This window comes from Crocodylus porosus, unplaced genomic scaffold, assembly GCF_001723895.1.
Source record: "Crocodylus porosus isolate Cpor-Errol unplaced genomic scaffold, CroPor_comp1, whole genome shotgun sequence".
Taxonomy (NCBI): domain Eukaryota; kingdom Metazoa; phylum Chordata; order Crocodylia; family Crocodylidae; genus Crocodylus; species Crocodylus porosus.
Window position 1 is genome coordinate 111,594,996 of NW_017728931.1, and position 16,219 is coordinate 111,611,214.

The 16,219-nt window shown below is 41.1% G+C and overlaps 1 protein-coding gene across 1 annotated transcript in view; it reads right to left on the bottom strand.

Moving 5' to 3' along the window:
- Window positions 1-272: 272 nt before the first annotated feature.
- Window positions 273-16,219, bottom strand: part of ZBED4 (zinc finger BED-type containing 4) — a 29,945-nt gene continuing 13,998 nt past the window's right edge. The window contains exon 2 of the mRNA XM_019543491.1: window positions 273-5,505. Coding sequence (XP_019399036.1) covers window positions 1,620-5,138 — 3,519 coding nt within the window. The 5' untranslated portion in view covers window positions 5,139-5,505 and the 3' untranslated portion in view covers window positions 273-1,619. The remainder of the gene's footprint in view (window positions 5,506-16,219) is intronic.

The window sequence follows — 16,219 nt, forward strand, 5'->3', positions numbered from 1 at the left end:
CCATTTGGAGAAGAATTCAGCAAACTTTATTTAAAATAATCAAATGATCTCAGTGAAATCAATTGGAACACTTGCATTAAAAAATTATTCAACCCAAGCAGCTGCAGAAACTTGCCTTTGAAGACCAGAGCTACGCATACCATCTAATCTTTTCTTTGTATAGCATTTTAAATTGAATTTATGGTTCTATGTACTTTGGTTGTATCGGTTTTCATTTAACGACTTTTTTCTAGGCTTATCCAAAAAGAAAAAGGCATATTCATTAGCACTAGAAAATTGCAAATAAAATGTTTAATTTCAGAAACGGAGTTCACCATTTATAAATACACTAAAACATAGTAAATGCAAAATTAGATTAGGCATAGGTACAGTATTTTAACAAAGCTACAACTTTTTCTAAAAAGGTCATAGGCAAATGAATGACTTGTTTCCCAAAAGTATTTAATTAAAACTGAAATGAGAAGATGAAATTTTAGTATTAAAAAAATGGAGAACCTTCTTAAAAATTTCAAATGCTGGCTATTTTTGCCTTACTGTGTAGTTTTGAGGGCTCTACAACATCTCATTTGCCTGATGGACACTGTCAATTATGAATCATTCCTACTACATAAAATTCTAAGCAGTGCACCATATCCATAAGGCTATTCCTGCAAATCAGGTAATTCATGATTTTTGTACTAGGAATTTTAAGACGGGTTGTTCTACACAGCTGTAATCACACGGGAAAATGAGGCTTACTTTTTACACCAGCAAACCTTATAGTTTTGATGCACTACAGATTAAAAAGGCTTTAGATTGACATTAGATTTTTTTTGCTGTTTCTTGCCTTTTTATACATTTCATTAAATAACAACCATTATTACACAAACTTTGATAAAACTTCCAAAAAGAGCTTATATAAATACCCAGAATATTTCTGTAGTTCAGTTACAATGTAAAACCTGAACAAAATAGCAAATGGGAAGTTTTATTACAGATTACTGTCTGACATTCCATAATACCTCTAAATTTAGCTTTATTTTCAGATACAATGTCAACAGTCTCCTGTAATAGTAAACACATCTTCCATAATATTTCTTCTTACCCTTTTTGTATTTTAGGGCTTGCAATTAAAAACTGCTAGGTAAAAAGATGGCTTGAACTCCACCTTTATGTACAGCTTTCTTTTGACATCTACAAAAGCTGTTTTGTTGAAATTAAAGCAATGTTTAACTAAAATACAGTACCTGGTTTATGGTTTTTACATAATAATTGAATAAAAAACTACAGAATAGAACTGTTTACATCTTTTTTGCCATTCTATTAAAACAGGACTGAGTTTTTTAAAGTTCATGTACAATTATGGATTAAAACCTACGTAATTTTGTATAATTTGACGAGACAGACTATTTCTAGTGTGAACTTTTAAAAAAACATATATACAATATCTGGCCTGAAGAACTATGAATAAGGCACATGTAGACATATTGAAAGCTGAAAAAAGAAACTAAAATTTGGAATTACAGTCATTGATTAGATGTCATACATGGCCCCTACTGGAGCAGTTCAACAATCCAACTTACAGATAATTAATATCCAGTGAGCAACAATAGTTTTAGCTGGCAGTTTGTTCAATAGTTTCAATACTGGAAGTATATTAAGGGAAGATTCACTTTCAAGAAGATAAGTTTTTCAAAGTGTTCAATCATTAGCCTCGACTGACTAAAGCTGTTGTTTTCATTGGATGTATTGAACAATCTCTCTGAAGGAACAATGCTGGGTGGACAACCCAAGAATCTAACGGCCAATTTTGACAGCACCGGCCAAGATGACCTCTTAAAGTTCCAGTACGTTAGCGGATCACAGTTATGCTCAAGCACTTCTTCCTCCAAGTATGAAAGCACCATTTCCTCTGGTAACTTTACTTTTTCTCTTAGATCTTTTGCTTTTTTCATGTCACCCATTAGTGACCACAGACTATCTTCCCCATAGGAATTTGCAGATGGTGAACCTATATCACATCCATTGGAAACAGGTTTCTCATCTTCTGAGGTAGAACTCATTATTTCCAGCTCCCTGATTAAGTCCTGTTTATATTGTTCAGCCTCCTCTTCTGTGAATAAGGATGCTTTATAACGTGGATCCAAAAGTGTAGCAAAAATGTACCTTGGATCATGAAGTGTGGAGGACAATCTACTCACCATAGCTTCTTTCAAAGATTTTAACATGGTATCTATACCCATTGTTTCCTCAAACAACATTTCTATTTTCCTGTTAAGTATGTGAATCATTGGAATCACTTGACTTAAAGTAGACATGTGTGTGCTCATCTCTCTACTTGCAGCTTCAAAAGGTTTCAGAGCATGACAGACAGACTGCATAACTTCCCACTGATCACAACTTATTAGCTCCCTAAAGCTGCACTCTATTGACATTTCATCAATTGCTCTTTTCTGTTCAATTAGGCGTTCAAGCATATGGAATGATGTATTCCACTTGGATGGAACATCTTGAATCAGTTGGTGCTGAGGCAATTCGTATTCTTTTTGTAACTCTGCTAATTTCTCTTTTGCTTTTGCTGACCGATGAACACGCTCACAGATCTTTCTTGCAATACTAAGCAAGTTTTGAACCATTCTCTGACTTTTAATAGCTTCATTCACTATGAGATTAATAGTGTGACCAAAACACTGTACACTCGAATGATCACCTTCATTTAAAGTTTTTTCTATGCTCTGATTATCAGTAACAGTAATCCCGATCTGAAGGCCAATGGAAGTAATCCAGGTTTCCCACCAATATTCTAGTTGCTTTTGAATACTGATGCCATTGTAATCGCAATCGATCTGTGCAACATTTAAAAGTGCTGAACAGTGGTAATCTTCACACTGTGGTCGAAATGAGGACTCGAACGTTACCCAATGAGCTGTAAGGGTCAGATATTCTCTTGTTTGGTTGCTCATCCATATTCCAGATGTAAAATGGATCACTCCACTTTCAGCTTCTTTAAGATGTGAAATAATTATTTGTTTTACATTATCATACATGTCTGGAATCGCTGTCCTAGAAAAATAAGATGGTGAAGGTAAGGAATACTGAGGTTGCAAGTATTCAAGCAGCCTGTTAAAGCCAATGTTGTCTACAAAGGAATATGGCTGAAGGTCCAGTGCAATCATTTCAGCTACAAGACTTGTGATTTTTTTGGCAACTGGGTGAGAGTCACAAAACTTGTCATTGGTTTCATCAAAGGTTGAAGGTCCTAATAATTCTGTACTCAATGGCATGTGATTATCTGCAGGAGAGGGCAATACTGTCTCTGAGGCATCAGTTTTCAGCACATTGTTATGAAACCGCTGCAAATGTCTTAGAAGGCAACTTGTACCTAAATTTGTTGGCTTTTTCCCCCGACTAATCGTACGTCCACAGTGCATACATATTACTTTAGTTGAATCTGCAGAGCATATTGAAAAGTGATTCCACAGTTTTGAGGTCTTCTTGCTATTAACAGGAAATATAACTTGATTATCTGTTGTAACCATGGTGGGTAAGTCAGTCAACTTTGAGGATGAACATTCTGCAGAAGCCAAAGTAGCATACGGAGAATTCGCCAAACTAAAATCTAGAAAACTCTTTTGGTTCCCAACCACCTCAGGGTGGCGTCTACATAGATGTCTCATCAGGCAGCTTGTGCCCACATCTCCTTTTTTCCCACGATTTACCATGCAATTGCAATGTTTACACACCGCTTTTAGACTGTCTGCAGGAGACACTGAAAAATGATGCCAAACTTCTGATTTAAGCTTTTTCATCATCCTTTTATTCTGCTGAAACACAGCACTAGGTTCAAATATCAATGGACTTAACCCCTCACAATGCTTCTCAAGAGAAGCTGCAAGGGAGGCTTCACCTATGTCATCAGAAGATGACAAAACTGATGAGTCTTCCATTAAAATATCTCCTGAAGGCAAATTAGAATGAATCTCTTCAGTCATTCTGTCTGGCGAGGAAGAAACAGAAGTTGATTCTTTAAGCAGTTTTCCAGGAGAGGATGACATCGAATTTACATCACCATCGGAGGGCAGTAAAGAAGGCAACAAAGTTGGAGGAGCAGAATAGAGAGGTGGTATACTTGTGCCACCTCCATTTTCTTGCAAAACAATTGAACGGTGGGCTCTCCACATATGCCTTATTAAGCAACTGGTTCCAAGATCTTTTCCATTCTTTCCTCTGCTGAATTCATTCATGCAGTGGATACAAACTGCTTTAGAATTATCCAGAGGTGATAAGTAAAAATGTTTCCAGACAGCAGACCTTCTCCTGGAACCTGATGTATTCTTTGGAATCATAACAGTTTTTTCTGCTACATTCTCCACAGTTTCATCATACTGGCTATTGGGTAGCTGTGGGGATGACCCAACCATGGTGGCTTCTTTGCTGCATTTTTCAGAAACTGCTAGATCTGGTATATCTTCAGCAGAAACTATAGAAATAGATTCCTCAATTATTCGATCTGGAGATGGTATCTTAGAAGCAATCTTCTTGACCAGTTTTAAAGGTGATAACACAGTACTCAATTCTCCAATGTCCGCAGACTGAGGTGGTAGTAACAAAGTAGGTGAAGAAAAGGAAGATATACCTGGCATATTTCCATTTTCTTGAATAAGTACAGTAGGATGGGCTCTCCTAACATGCCTCATAAGACAACTTGTACTAAGGTCCTTTTCATTTTTACCCCTGCTAAATTCTTTCATACAGTACATACATATTGCTTTAGTGCTGTCTCTAGGGGATATAAAAAAATGATTCCATGCAGGGGATTTTTTCCTGGAGCTTATGTTTCTGCCCGAAAGGAGGCTTTGTGTCACAGCCTCCATTGCTACATCATACAGAGTGTTACTGTACTGAGAAAAGAGAGATCCGTAATCATCTTCATTTTCTGTAGATAAATATTTGCTGGGGTTGTGGGTAATGAAATTTTTTTCTTTGTCTTCTTGCTCATCACTGCTGTCAGTATGTTTGAAATCTTCCTGTTCTGTTTTTATATCAAATCTTTCCAAAGTACAATTAATAACATCATCTTCTTGCTCTACCTTTAAATTGTTGATTTTATCCAATACAAAATTACTGTCCATTCTAGGGGAATTTGCCTTATTTTCCATGGTTAACGTCTCTTTGTTCAGTCTTCATGAATTAATAAACAAACTAAAAAAGTATTAAAATTTGATTTAAAATGATATATCCTGTATTATGCACAAACAGAAATGTATCATTTATAATCCTTGGTTTTCGTATTTTATATTTGTTGTACACATATGATTAAAATGACATTGAAAAAAATTCTAGATTTAATTAATGAAATCTCATTTTTTTCCAGGATCAGGACATTGCAGCTTATGTTCTCAAACACAGCTACTATAAAATGCTTCATATTGTAGACATGGGCTTATAAACTGGATGTATTGTTTTCCTCATCAAGGAAGCCATGCTGTTCATCTTGATTGTGTAATTCTGACTGCTTTACACCATCTAAAAAAAGTAAGATATCAATTATCAGACATGAGAAATGTAAACATTAAATATCTCCCATTTTTCTTCCATTTCAACATTATAGTATCTACTATAAAAAAAAATCTCCATTATTCCATGCATCTACATGTGCAGAAAAACAGACAGGCATTGGTAGGAGCACTATAAATTAACACTGCTACTAAGATCTGAACTCAGAGTGGAATTTACAATCTTCTTGCACATTTCCATGATTTAATTCCTGCTCCAACGCTGTTGTAATTTAGAGGGCAGATACTAAATAGCTTTTATAGAAATATTACCTACCTTGTCCTCTGAAACATCAGTCCTCACAAACTCAAAACTTCACATCATCTTTTAATTTTTTATGATTAAATATAATGACTATTTATTTTGGATAAGAAAACTACATAAAGGCCAGGTCTGTGCTAAGATCTTCTGTCAGCAGAACAAAATAAATCACGAGTGTAAAGAAACATGTTCCCTGACCAACTTAGCTTTACCAGCAGAAGCCTCTAGCATAAATACAGACACAGTCCTAAAATTCAGTGATCCAGAAGAGCCTGGTTTTCCCCATGTGAGATAACTTTGTAAATGAGTAGTACAAAGCACACCTTTGCATACAGAGCTGCAACCAGTATACCTAAAACAGTATAGTACTCCTGGAGTAATTAGCAAAAAAGAAAAACAGAGAAAGCTTCTCAAATTTGTCAGCAGCTTCATTTTCTGCTATGAAAGGGATAGTTGCCTTGTTTGCAGAAATGCAGGCTTCCAGACTCACAACTCAGGCTTAGACTCTGCCTGTTTCCTGCCTGTTTTTATTTAATCTTACAACCTAACAGTAACACGAAATCACAAAACAGAAAGCAATCAAAACTGAAACTGTAAATGACCACAGCTTAAAATCCAGCTAGAGGCTTCCTTCAGTAAAGTTTCTGTGGTTCATCCTGGCTGTTCAAGTCTATTAGCACCTGACACATTACATTAGAGGTGTACTGATACATGGGTCCCATACTGTATCAGCACCAATAAAAGGAAAATTGACATTATTGGCAATTGGTTTTTTTTGGCTGATGTGGTCGACAATGTTGCTGATAAACGTGGCGTGCATGCACAACACAGCACAGCACACGTGTTTAGAAGCATGGCCCAACAGCATGAAGAGCAGCATCTGGCTGGTAAGCCTGTTGCTGGGGAAGGGGCACGGGATAGAGGGCAGATTGAGGCCCCCCACGATGAGGGAGGGAGCGGGGCAAGGGAAGGGGCTGCACAGCTGGGATCGGGTGGGACACAGGATGGAGCCATGAGTGACTCATCCAGGGGGCACGACTTCTGCTGCTGCACACACCCCAGGAGGGCATAGCGGGGAGGTACTCCTTGGATCTACATGCTAGGTAAGGGAGGGCTGCTGCTGCAGACGGCCCAGGGGCACTGCCGGCGGGGGGCGGAGGGGGGTGGCTGGCTGGGCTGGGGCTATGCTACAGCCACCCCAAAATTTGCCATAACCCCCCTCCCAGCACCAAACTCGTCCACCCTGAGCACAGCCTGGCCCAAACCCCAGTGGGAAGAGCCTGTCACCATGCCTGGCCCCAGCCTGCAGCGGCAACCTGCCCTCACTCCATGTGCAGACCCGGGGGACACATGACCCCATGCCCTTCTGGGGTCTGAAGTGACGGAAGCTGTGCTCCCTGGATGAGCTGTGGCTCCGGCCCACACCCTGTCCACTTGTGTAGTGCCTGCCCCAGCCCTCACCATGGAGGCCTTGATCTCCCCCCTTTGCCTTCCCCCACAGCAGATATACCAGCCAGACGCTGCTCTTCATGCTGCTGGGCCGCATATTGGCAATCAGACCGGTATTGGCTGATATGGCTCGTTAAAAATAAGCCATTGGCATTGGCCCAAAAAATCTCTATTGGTGCACCATTAACTTTACATTTACAGATAGGGACAGACATTCAAAAAGCCTGAATTGATTTAATCTTTGCAGGTGAGTCTAACCTGCAGAGCTTGAACCGATCCACAAGTAGATAGACACTCACTTTTGAATTCAAGAAATCCAGGCACATGCCTGCAGTGGCTCACATCGGGGGGAGATAGAACAAGCTCTCCCTTCCTTTTCATAGTGCTGAGCTGAGGAGGGGCGTAGCCAGGCCCTATGGGACGCTATGATTAGGGAGGGGTTTAAAACACCCACCTTGCCTACACAGCCCCCAGCTGAAGTGTGCCTGGGAGGGGAGAGGCAGGGGGAAGCAGCCCTTGCCAGAATCTTCCAGGCTTGCTGCTCAAGGGGTGGGAGTGTTGCCAGATCCCAGCCCCCCCGCTAATACTTTGAGGCAAAAAGGGGTGAGGGGGCAGGCAGGAGGAGGAGAGGACTGCTTCTGTGGAGTGCATGCATCTGTTGATGATATTAAGCTTTGCAATCTCCCTCTCCCTCCTTCTTCATACTGTCTGCAGCAAACTGACAGGCAAGCAGGCCAGCCAGCAGGGAGCTGATATCACAAAGTTTATCAGCCTATCAGGAAAACAAAAAAACTCTCACATTAGTTCAAGCTCTTCTTAAACAGCTTTTTTCAAGGAGGGAAGGACAGACATTACCAGCTGACTAGCTCTAAAAAGCCCTAAGCAGACACTGTTCTGTCTGCCTTTATCCCAGTGAAACTGGAGACATACACAGACACCTCTCAGGATTAGCAAGCATGGAGATGGCATGGCTGTGACCAGATGCTGGCTGGGGTCCGTGCTGTGAGAGAAGGGATCTCTGCTTCAGTAGCGAGTGGCGGGGGAAGGAGGGCGAAGGGCAGGCCCCCACCCCTTCTCAGCCAACTAGAGCAATGACAGTGCTCCACCTAGGGAGGAGAGGGAAAGAGCTATCCCTGCTCTCTGGAGCACACAGCACAGTCCAGCCCAGAATGAAAAGCATACTGGGATGCTGGAGGACTGTGATTTAACTTAAACCAGGAAGGGGTCTGGGACAGAAGTTCTATAAACAGGTTTGCCTCAAATCAGTTAAGTCTGATAGTACATTCAACCAAGTTTATCTTAAACCAGTTTGAGCCATTTTGAAACTGGTTTATGTGCAGTGAACTTCTGTTCTGTTACAGACTTAAATCTTGTTCTGATCACTTAAACTGGTTTATGTGTCCCTAGCCTAAGAGACAACAGGTTCATTATGCCATAAGCAGTTACATAGCCACACATTCAAGTCAATTTAAAGAATATTATAAGAATAAACAAATTACACAGTTATTCCACATACAGTAAAAACTGCATGATTCAGCATCTTACAAGCTGGCATGCTCCACTAACTGACATGCTGGCTTGTAAGATAAAGCAGCCTGCACTGCCAAGCCCCCAACAACCCGGGGGCATAACAGGTTACGCAGGGCCGTTTGAGGCCCACCTCCGTCCCGAGGCCCACAGGACCCGCGGGACAGGCAGCGATGTGGCAGGAGCGGTGGAGGGATGCCCCAGATGTGATGGGAGAAGTGGTGGACGGGGCCACTCAATTAACCGGCATATTTTGTTATCTGGCATCCCCCATTCCTGGGGCATGCCAGATAACAGAGCTTTTACTGTATAATGTGCAATAACTCTGTGGCTCATTTGTCTCACCCGTTAAATTGAACATATGGCCACTTGGGATTGGCTCATGACAGATGCCACTCTCAGCTGAGTGTCTAGTTCAGTATGGGGCAACCCCAAGGTCTGGGACAAAGCTATCCCCTCCCTAATACGGCTGCACGCAGAACCAGTTCATGGACCTTGCGACCTGTAAAAACTCATGTGCTTCCCAGCTGGGCAGCACACAGGGTTTTCACTCATCCCCGGGCATGGAGACCTTGGGAACAGGCTGTAATGGCCTAATCTCAGAGTAACCATGTGCCACGACCTGTAAAAACTGTGTGTATCCCTGGGGTTTTAACAATCAGTTGATTATTGGCTGGGGCTGGGAAATGGACTGGGGCCAGTTTCAGATCCCGACAATCAGCTGATTTTGAGTACCTGGGTTTCAACTTCTTGGCACAGGAGGAGCCTGGGATTGTTTCCTGGGCTCCCTCCCCCTGCACTGACAAATAAGGATTGATTTGGAGCCTGACTACATTGCTCTAGCACCAATCACCCCAAGCAGCCCCTTACAGGCTGGAATGCTACCAGCCTGCAAGGGGAGACCTGTGCTTTCCCACATTTTTTTTTGTGAAAACCCTTTCAAATATTCTCGTGACCCACTTTTGGGTTGCGACCCATAGGTTGAGAAACGCTATTCTATTCCAGTCCCCTGCTCAAAGTTGACCATCCCCAACTAGATAATCCCAGTCAAGTCTTTGTCTAGCTGGATCTTAACTCTTCAAGGATGAAAATTCCATACCTTTCTGGGTAACCTGTTCCAGGGCTTTATTACCTTCCTAGTGAGAAAATACTTCCTAATATCTAACCTAAACTTCCCTTGCTGCAACTTGAGAACATTGCTCCTCGTTCTGCTATCTGCCAACACTGAACAGTTTAGCTCCATCCTCTTTGGAACCACCCCTCAGATAGTTGAAGGTTGCTATTAAATTCCCCCTCAATCTTTTCTTCCCCAGACTAAATAAACCCACTTCCCTCAACTTCTCCTTCAAAGTCATGTGCCCCAGCCCCATTTCTGATGCCTTCTCCAATTTGTTCACATCCTTTCTGCAGTGGGGGACCCAAAACTGAACACAGTACTCCAGATGTGGTCTAACCAGTGTTGAGGAGAGGGGAATAATCACTTTCCTCATCCTGCTAGCAGTGCTTTTACCAATGTAACCTGGTATGCCATTAGCCTTTTCTGCAACAAGGGCAAACTGTTCACTCATATTCAGCTTCTTGTCCACTGTAACCCCCAGGTCCTTTTCTGCAGAGCTGCTGTGTAGCCAGTGTCCCCAGACTGTATTTGTGAATGGGTTTGTTCCATCCTGTGTGCAGGACTTTGCACTTGTCTTCATTGAACCTCATGAGTTTTCTTTTGGTCCAATCCTCTAATTTGTTGATGCCTTCTGAATCCTAGCACTCCCCCCAGCTTGGTATCATCCACAAACTTGCCAAAGGTGCAATCCATCCCATTTTCCAGGTCACCAATGAACTTATTGAACAAAACCAGCCCCAGGACCAACCCTTGAGGCACTCCACTTTATACCAGCTCCCAACAAGATATTTAGCCATTGACTCTTACCCTCTGATCCTGACAATCCAGCTAGTTTTCTATGTACCTTACTGTCCATTCATCCAGCCGGTACTTCCTTAGCTTGCCTGCAAGAACGTTCTGGGAGACCATATCAAAGTCTCACTAAAATCAAGGTATACCGCATCCACTGGTCTCCCCACGTCCGCAGAGCCAGTCATTTCATCGTGGAAAGCAATCAGGTTGGTCAGGCATGACTTTCTTTCTCTTGGTGAACTGATGTTCACTGTTCCTAATTACCTTCTCCAAGTAAGAAGATTGCACATTAGAACCCATCACGCCTTAAAATGAACATCTATCAGGGGCCTTAGTCTGGGAATCAGCTATGAGGCTTAATTGATATAATTAAGGTAAAGTTGGAGGTAGACAATGAAGAGGAGTCACAGCTCTTGGCTGACCCTTTAGTACTTTTTAACAAATAAGTTTACATATAGTCACCTATCACTGAAGAAGCAAACATATACTTCAAGCTACAATTTATACTCTGATTTTAAGCCAGTTTAATTTTAGGGGGGAAAATCCTTCCTTTACACAAGTGATTCTCAATCTTTTTTAGATTACAGGCACCCCTCTACAACTTTTCTGGCATTCCATTTCAAAAACTTATTTCACCCTTTTTTTTTTTTTAAACTATAAAATAATAAAACAAGTCTTCTGCTATAAAGAACTCAGACCACAACAGGCAGAATGTTTTTGACACTATGGATTCCCATTTGAAATCTGTGGGTTTTTCTTGTGAATCATGTTTACGTGTCTGCACATCGAACAGGATCTTACTGTACCCCAGGATGCCATGGCACCCTGGTCGAGAATTGCTACTTTGGAGGATGCACAAATTTGTTTATAAAAATGTTCCTGCTCATTTCCTCTCTTACGTTCCACAAAAACAGGTGACTTCATTACAACATATAGAAAGAGAAACAAACTATTCATATCCCTAAGAGATAACAGATCTAGGTGGCATATATCTATGTTACCATGAAACTTTTACTAGTGTTTCTAAGCTTGCCCTAGAAACATGTTTTTTGATCACTGCTGGAAACATTCTTGCTAGCATGTCAGAAACTGCCTCATTTCTATGACTTGAAAACCTGCAGTCATAAGAAGTTAAGAAGATACTGAGTGTTTATGTTACATTACATTAATCATATTATATTACAGTGACTAAGTCTCTAAACCTTGAATCCAACTCTGCACGGGCAGAGAAGAGCAGTAGAAAAGTCAGAAAGCAGCCACTTATAGCTGCTACAGGAGATCTGGCTTTCCTGGGAAGATAGGAGAAAGGGACAACAGAGATGGCATAGTTGGGGGGAGGGAGCAGGTCTATTTTTGCTGCCTTCCCTCTTACAAAAAAAAAAAGTGTCAGTGGTCTGTTTCTTTTGTTTCTCTCGAGAACAGAGGACTTGTTTTTGTTTAGCTGTGTCTGAACCTGTACCTCTGGGCAGTATCGCCTCATTCGAACAGCATACTCTGCCCAGGATCTTGAGAAGCAACTAGCCATACTAAAAATTCCCCATTTTGGACACTTTCTCCCATGATCTTGCCTTTTTGTCCCTTTTTCCTTTTGCAAAAATACTTGAAGCAGTACCTCAATTGTTTAAGTAATGGTATAATAAGACCACCACTATAAGACTAAATATCTCCCAAAGAAATCCTCCAAGAGCTAAGCAAGAAAAAGCTTAAGACAACCTCATTAACATAATATCAACTTTGCCCACAGCCAGAAAGATTAAGAAGGTTGAGATAATGTGATGTAAGTACTGTTACAGTAGTTTTAACCACATTTACATAGTCATAGATTAGCTGCAGGTATCACAAGCTGGCCAATATGTAGGAGGGAGAGTGCATTATAGAGTGAAAAAGAAGATGAAAAGGGGAAACTCAGTGGAGGGAGAAGGCAGAATCTCTACTAAAGTATTGAAGTCCCTGTTCTCCCGAGCACTGACAGGAGTGACCAGGAATAACAGTCACAAGCTGGCAGAAGGTAGATTCAGGCTAGATATCAGGAGGCGCTACTTCACAGTCAGGGCGGCTAGGATCTGAAACCAACTTCCAAGAGAAGTGGTGATGGCTCCTACCCTGGGGGTCTTTAAGAGGTTAGATGAACACCTTGCTGGGGTCGTTTGACCCCAGTACGCTTTCCTGCCATGGCAGGGGGGGCGGACTAGATGATCTACTCAGGTCCCTCCCCACCCTAGAAACTATGAAACTATGAAACAGGGAAACCAGACACTAAATGGGGGATAATCCTCATGAAATAGTTGAACACATTAATTTGTCCTTTTAAGAAATATATTTTACCTCATTCTCATACATTGTACAATACGTATAAGTGCTCCAGATTTCTGGGTGTACCAAGCACTTGAGTTACATTGAAGGGCAATTTTTAGAAAGTGCTCAACACCTGCCTGGAGAACTCAAACCCCTTTAGGCTATCCCAAATAGTGGAGCACCCAAAATCACTAGGTAATTACTTTTGACTACTTTGGCTTAAACAAGCAGTTCTTATACTTGGTTTTACTATCTAAAAACATTTACTTCTTCCTCCTACTCAGCTCTATTTAGGATTTCAAATCAGGAAAAAAAAAATCCAAATTTTAAGTTTACAGTGGCATATAATATCTGAACCTACTTCTAATTACTAAAGTGTATTTATGCATACTTCTACACTGGGCAAAGAAGATCTACTTCAGATTTAAAAGATGCTTCTAAAGGAGCAGCATATTCAAGGAAAACTATTTCACCCTGTATCAGACGTATATAAATGCACTCCACATGCAAGCTATGAAGATTATGGCTCTTCCAAAGGACAAATTTGTCTGCTTAGCCTTATGAAAACTCATTTCAAGCTCTGAAAGTATTATTCACTTATTCTCCAAAGAGCGCGTAATATATGCTGGGTGAAACATGCAGGGATGGGTATAGTCAGATGAATATTATACATGCATACACTTGAAAGCTTTTTGGTTTGGACGAAACCATATGTTCTTAAAGTTTTTTTTTTCTTCCTGAAGCTAGCACTGTTATTATGGTTTGTACGCTGATAACTATAAAAAGTCTGAAATGCTTGGCACCAACTCGGGGGAAAAAAACTGTAGGCAGTCATGTGGTAAACTTCATAACATTTGGCATTTTAAGAAAAAAGCATGTGATATGAGATATTTGAAAACAGGAGCACATGCATTCTGCAGTATTTCACAATATATATTTTTAAATGTTGGAAGCAAAATTTTCAAAAATGTATCATTTAGAGAGAGGTTTTCAAAGGCAATAGAAGGATACGGATTTCAGCTGAAAGTCATTTCTGCCTTTGAAACTCTCCTCTATTTTTATACACACAAACAACAGCAACACAAAATTGAAGGTAGTGTGAAAGTAATCACTTAATTATAAGTATTTTGTTGAAAGCAAACAAATAAAGAAATATTTACCTAAATCTACCACTACAGATGATGTCCAAATTCCAAAGTGGAAGAGGGGGCCTCCGCATCTGATGTTGATGGGAGATTACAGAGATGTAGCGAGTACCGTATAGAAAAATGTGGGTCAAAAGGGCACTGAACCATGGAGCAGATTACTTTTTTCTAAAAATAGATAAGACACCCTGAGTTTGAAGCAGCTGTAGATTTCATACTGACTAGTTAATAGGCATTAATGATAGATCTGAACATAATGGGGAATCTTTAGCAAGTGATTATTTAGAGAAAGCGGTTTAAAAGGTGTATCAATTACAAAAAGGATGTCATATACAACTAGCAAAACAGTGAGATAGCTGCTTTAAGATTAAAATTAAGAGAAAAATCCACAAGTGGAAAAACTTCAGATTGAGAGAAGAGTGCCAGCTGAAGAGGAGCAAGCATCAAAGTACGTGCTTGCTTTCCATAGAAAAAAACAATGGAAAAACTGGAAATGCTGTCAAATTTACCGTCACACTGAACAGAGATTTAGAAAGCTGGGAAAACTATGGGTGTATCTGGTGAAAGTACAAAACTTAACTGTGATCTCCATCTCTAATTAAACGAAAGCAGAGGCTCCAAATAGTTTGCCTTCTCAAGAGATTCTTCCTCAGTTATTAAACAGCTTTAGAACAATAACAACTATATTTCCACAGCACTTTGTATTTTAAAATTGCCACTGAAACATGGTAAGCTTCAGAAATAGATACTGATGAATAATTTGTATATACTAGAACTAGAGATAGATTTGAGCAGGGAGCAAATGAAAACAGGTAAACTCAACATTTTTCAACAACAAATATTGGCCTTAAAAAAACCCAAACAAAAAAGTCATAGCTACTGCCAAAATTGCGGCAATCTACAAACTGCCAAAAATAACAGCAAATGTAGAACAAGACTCTTTAAAAGTATGCAAAAAGAGAAAAGGGAGAGAAGACCAAGGAAAGTGACTCAATTTATTTTCATAGATTTCATAGACATTAGGAGCTGGAAGGGACCTCATGAGATCATCGGGTCCAGCCCCCTTGGCAGGAAGTCAGCTTGGATCAAGTGACAGCAAGAAATCAACCCAGCTGTTTTTTTAAGGAGTCCAGAGTAGGTGCATACACCACCCCTGCGGGGCGTTTGTTCCAGACCCTGGACACATGCACCACAAAGAACTCTTTTCTTCTATCCAGTCTAAATCAGCCTTGCTGAAGTTTATGGCCATTAGACCTTGTTACCCCTTGGGGAACTCTGGTGAACAGGAGTTCTCCCAGGTCCTGATGTACCCGTCTTATGAAGTTGTAGGCTGCCACCAAATCCCCCCTGAGCCTTCTGTTCTCCAGACATAAGAGTCCCAAGTCCCTCGGACTCTCCTCATATGGCCTGCCCTCCAGGCCTTGGATCATATGAATGGCTCTTCTCTGGACTCTCTCAGGCTTCTCCACATCCCTCCTCAAGTGGGGGCCCAATAATGGACACAGTACTCAGAGTAAAGGTATTAATTAGGTATTAACAAAGGTATTAATATGCAGCAACTACGAACAACACAAATGATAAACAGTACAGGTTCAGAGGAAAAACAAACAAAAATAACAATGCATCAGATAATCTCCCTCTGACAAAGGTACATGTTCTGTGACCAAGGGGATGAGAATGCAGGGGACTTGATTTATTTGCAAAATCTTAATATGAAGTATTCAATACAGCTCTACTCAGAAAGCTAGAAAAATTAGAAAGCTACAGAGTGGTTACAGTACATTATGCATATATAATAGTGACTAAGTCTCCAATCCTAGAACCCAAAGTGTTTCAGGAGTGGAGGGGGAGGGGAAAGGGGCAGCACTGGGCTTTGCTGTGGCCAGAGCTGGGGGTCGAACAGAGCCCCCTTGCCTCATGGCCCCACACAGCTACCCCAGAGCTGGGGGAGGAAAGCTGGGCCAAGCCAGTGAGAAGAGGGGGCTCCATTCCATCCCAATCCTCAGGTCCAGCCACGGCAAAGCCCAGCTAGCTGCTGCCATTGTCAAGAGGCTCTGGCTGGGGATTGGGAGCCCTCCCCTCACCTTGTGGGCCTGGC